The sequence below is a fragment of the Triticum dicoccoides genome, chromosome 7B (assembly GCF_002162155.2).
Source record: "Triticum dicoccoides isolate Atlit2015 ecotype Zavitan chromosome 7B, WEW_v2.0, whole genome shotgun sequence".
Taxonomy (NCBI): domain Eukaryota; kingdom Viridiplantae; phylum Streptophyta; class Magnoliopsida; order Poales; family Poaceae; genus Triticum; species Triticum dicoccoides.
Genome location: NC_041393.1, coordinates 398,655,082 through 398,658,167, shown reverse-complemented (window position 1 = coordinate 398,658,167; position 3,086 = coordinate 398,655,082). Strand labels below are relative to the sequence as shown.

General features: G+C 49.4%; 1 protein-coding gene across 1 annotated transcript; it reads right to left on the bottom strand.

Moving 5' to 3' along the window:
• Positions 1–2,473: 2,473 nt before the first annotated feature.
• On the bottom strand, positions 2,474–3,080 carry LOC119338936 (non-specific lipid transfer protein-like 1; the record flags this gene model as incomplete). Its single annotated transcript, XM_037611141.1, has 3 exons — positions 2,474–2,514; positions 2,580–2,621; positions 2,732–3,080. Coding segments are annotated over 3 exons (432 nt in total), but the record flags the coding sequence as incomplete, so codon positions are not given.
• Positions 3,081–3,086: the final 6 nt, after the last annotated feature.

Here is a 3,086-nt window from a genome sequence, read left to right as displayed (position 1 = left end):
TATTAACCGGAGGCCCGGCCGATATTGCTGTTTTATTGCCTATTTCAGTGTTTCGAAGAAAAGGAATATCAAACGGAGTCCAATCGGAATGAAACCTTCGGGAGCGTGATTTTCGGAACGAACGTGATCCCGGGAACTTGGAGTGCAAGCCAGGGAAGCGTCAAGGAAGCCACGAGATAGTGGGGCGTGCCCACCCCCCTGGGCATGCCCTCCACCCTTGTGGGCCCCTCGAGGCTCCCCCGACTGACTTCTTTCGCCTATATATTCCCATATACCCTAAAACCATCGAAGGAAAACATAGATCGGGAGTTCCACCGCCGCAAGCCTCTGTAGCCACAAAAAACCTCTCGGGGGCCCGTTCCGGCACCCTGCCAGCGGGGGAATCCCTCACCGGTGGCCATCTTCATCATCCTGGCGCTATCCATGACAGGAAGGGAGTAGTTCACCCTTGGGGCTGAGGGTATGTACCAGTAGTTATGTGTTTGATCTCTCTCTCTCTCTCGTGTTCTCTCTATGGCAAGATCTTGATGTATCACAAGCTTTGCTATTATAGTTGGATCTTATGATGTTTCTCCCCCTCTACTCTCTTGTGATGGATTGAGTTTTCCCTTTGAAGTTATCTTATCGGATTGAGTCTTTAAGGATTTGAGAACACTTGATGTATGTCTTGCCGTGCTTATCTGTGGTGACAATGGGATATCACGTGGTCCACTTGATGTATGTTTTGGTGATCAACTTGCGGGTTCCGCCCATGAACCTATGCATAGGGGTTGGCACACGTTTTCGTCCTGACTCTCTGGTAGAAAATTTGGGGCACTCTTTGAAGTACTTTGTGTTGGTTGAATAGATGAATCTGAGATTATGTGATGCATATCATATAATCATGCCCACTGATACTTGTGGTGACAATAGAGTATCTAGGTGACATTAGGGTTTTGGTTGATTTGTGTATTAAGGTGTTATTCTAGTATGAACTCTTGAATAGATTGATCCAAAAGAATAACTTTGAGGTGGTTTAGTACCCTACCATAATATCTTCGTTTGTTCTCCGCTATTATTGGCTTTGGAGTGACTCTTTGTTGCATGTTGAGGGATTTTATATGATCTATCTATGTTATTATTGTTGAAAGAACTTGCACTAGTGAAAGTATGAACCCTATGCCTTGTTTCCTACCATTGCAATACTGTTTAGGCTCGCTTTTATCATTAGTTACCTTGCTGTTTTTATATTTTCAGATTACAAAAACCTATATCTACCATCCATATTGCACTTGCATCACCATCTCTTCTCCAAACCAGTGCACCTATACAATTTACCATTGTATTCGGTGTGTTGGGGACACAAGAGACTCTTTATTATTTGGTTGCAGGGTTGTTTGAGAGAGACCATCTTCATCCAACGCCTCCCACAGATTGATAAACCTTAGGTCATCCACTTGAGGGAAATTTTCTACTGTCCTACAAACCTCTGCACTTGGAGGCCCAACAACGTCTACAAGAAGAAGGTTGTGTAGTAGACATCAATGGTCTTGGTGATGAACTCTTGAGGGTTGGCCCCTCCTTGCGTCATGCCTTCCCGAGGGAAACGTGCCGCGAAGCACGCCTCCAAGTGGTGCCCGAGCGCCTCCCTCATGATCTCGGGAAAGTCTGAGGCCCTCCAGGAGAGAGCCCCCGAGCCTTGCCCAAGGAGGGCGCCGGGCACGCCTTCCTATGCATTGGAGGGAGGTGCCTCTTGGTCGGGCGCAGATCCTGGCGCGGTGCCTCTGGAGATGCCTTCCTCCTAAGGCCTTGAGCTGGGTGATGCCTTCTTCTTCTTGGGAACTGCCTCGAGAGGGTTCCCGCTCTTGCTGTCTGGGTCCTCGACTGATGCAGCTTGGAAGGCACGCTCGAGAGAGCATACCGCATCCTTCTCTTCGCAGGGGACTGTGATGACTCCGCTGCTTCCCGGCATCTTGAGGACATTGTAACCATGGTGAGACAGGAAGGGGACGAGCTCATTTGGTGGTTGCCGCCCATCATAATTGTTTATCAATTCTGTTGTGTGCGTGATCCAGTGCAACATCTGGCTGCCATCCCTCAAAATTATGATGACATTGAAAGCACCGCCACTATGACAACAGTTCTTTATTAGGAATGTCTTCGTTTACACTACAAGTGCTATGTGCCAATTTCATTCTTCTTTATGAATCTCAAAAGAAAATCATTCTTTTTTGTGATGTTTCTTTTTCAAATGGAGATTCTCAACAACAAAAAATGTTCTGTTTTTTCACATGCAGACCACTGAAAGATAGTCCTGTTGTACTCTAGGTGCCAGAGGTGTCCAGAAAAATTCTCTGTAGTCCAAGAAAGCATTGATGTCAATGCCCAAGGACACATACATATGTTTTCCCTTTGATCTCAAGAGTGGAAAATGGAGGTGGAGATAAATCGACTCTAGCTCTCGGCAGTTCTTTAATCAGTCAGATTGGAGCATCTACTGATTAGATCTAATTAACGTTTTTTTTCTGCACGGATCTATAGGAATAAAGAGAGGGATTCAAAATGTAGGAACTGCAAAGGAGAAGAGAGAGGGGAATTACCTTCAGTAGGGGCGCTGTTAGGGGCTCCGCCGGGCAGTTTCACTGTAGGAGAACCAAAAACAAGGTCAGACCAACACCACATGTGACAGATCACAAATCGACACGGGGAAAAGAAAATCAGAACAAGATGGCGCTAAGGGAAGATAGCTCACGACTGCAGTTGTTGAGGGCAGCCGGGTTGCCGCCGCAGGCGGCGGGGAGGCCCTTGGCACGGTTGAGGTTCATGGGGATGCCGTAGTCCTTGCCGAAGGCGTCGTAGAGGCAGGCGACGCTGGCCGGGCTGGCGAGCGCGGTCTTGACGCCGGTGCAGCACTCCTTGGGCGGGTTGCCCTGCGTGGACACCGGCGAGCTGCAGGGGAGGTAGCTGGTGAGGCCCATCAGCGCGGAGCCACAGTCCCCTACCGGCGCCGCCGGCCCCGCCACCGGCGCATGCGATGCCGCGCCGGATGCCAGCGCGAGGACGACGGCCAGGAGAGCCGCGACGTCGTGGGTGGGGCGGGGGAGCGA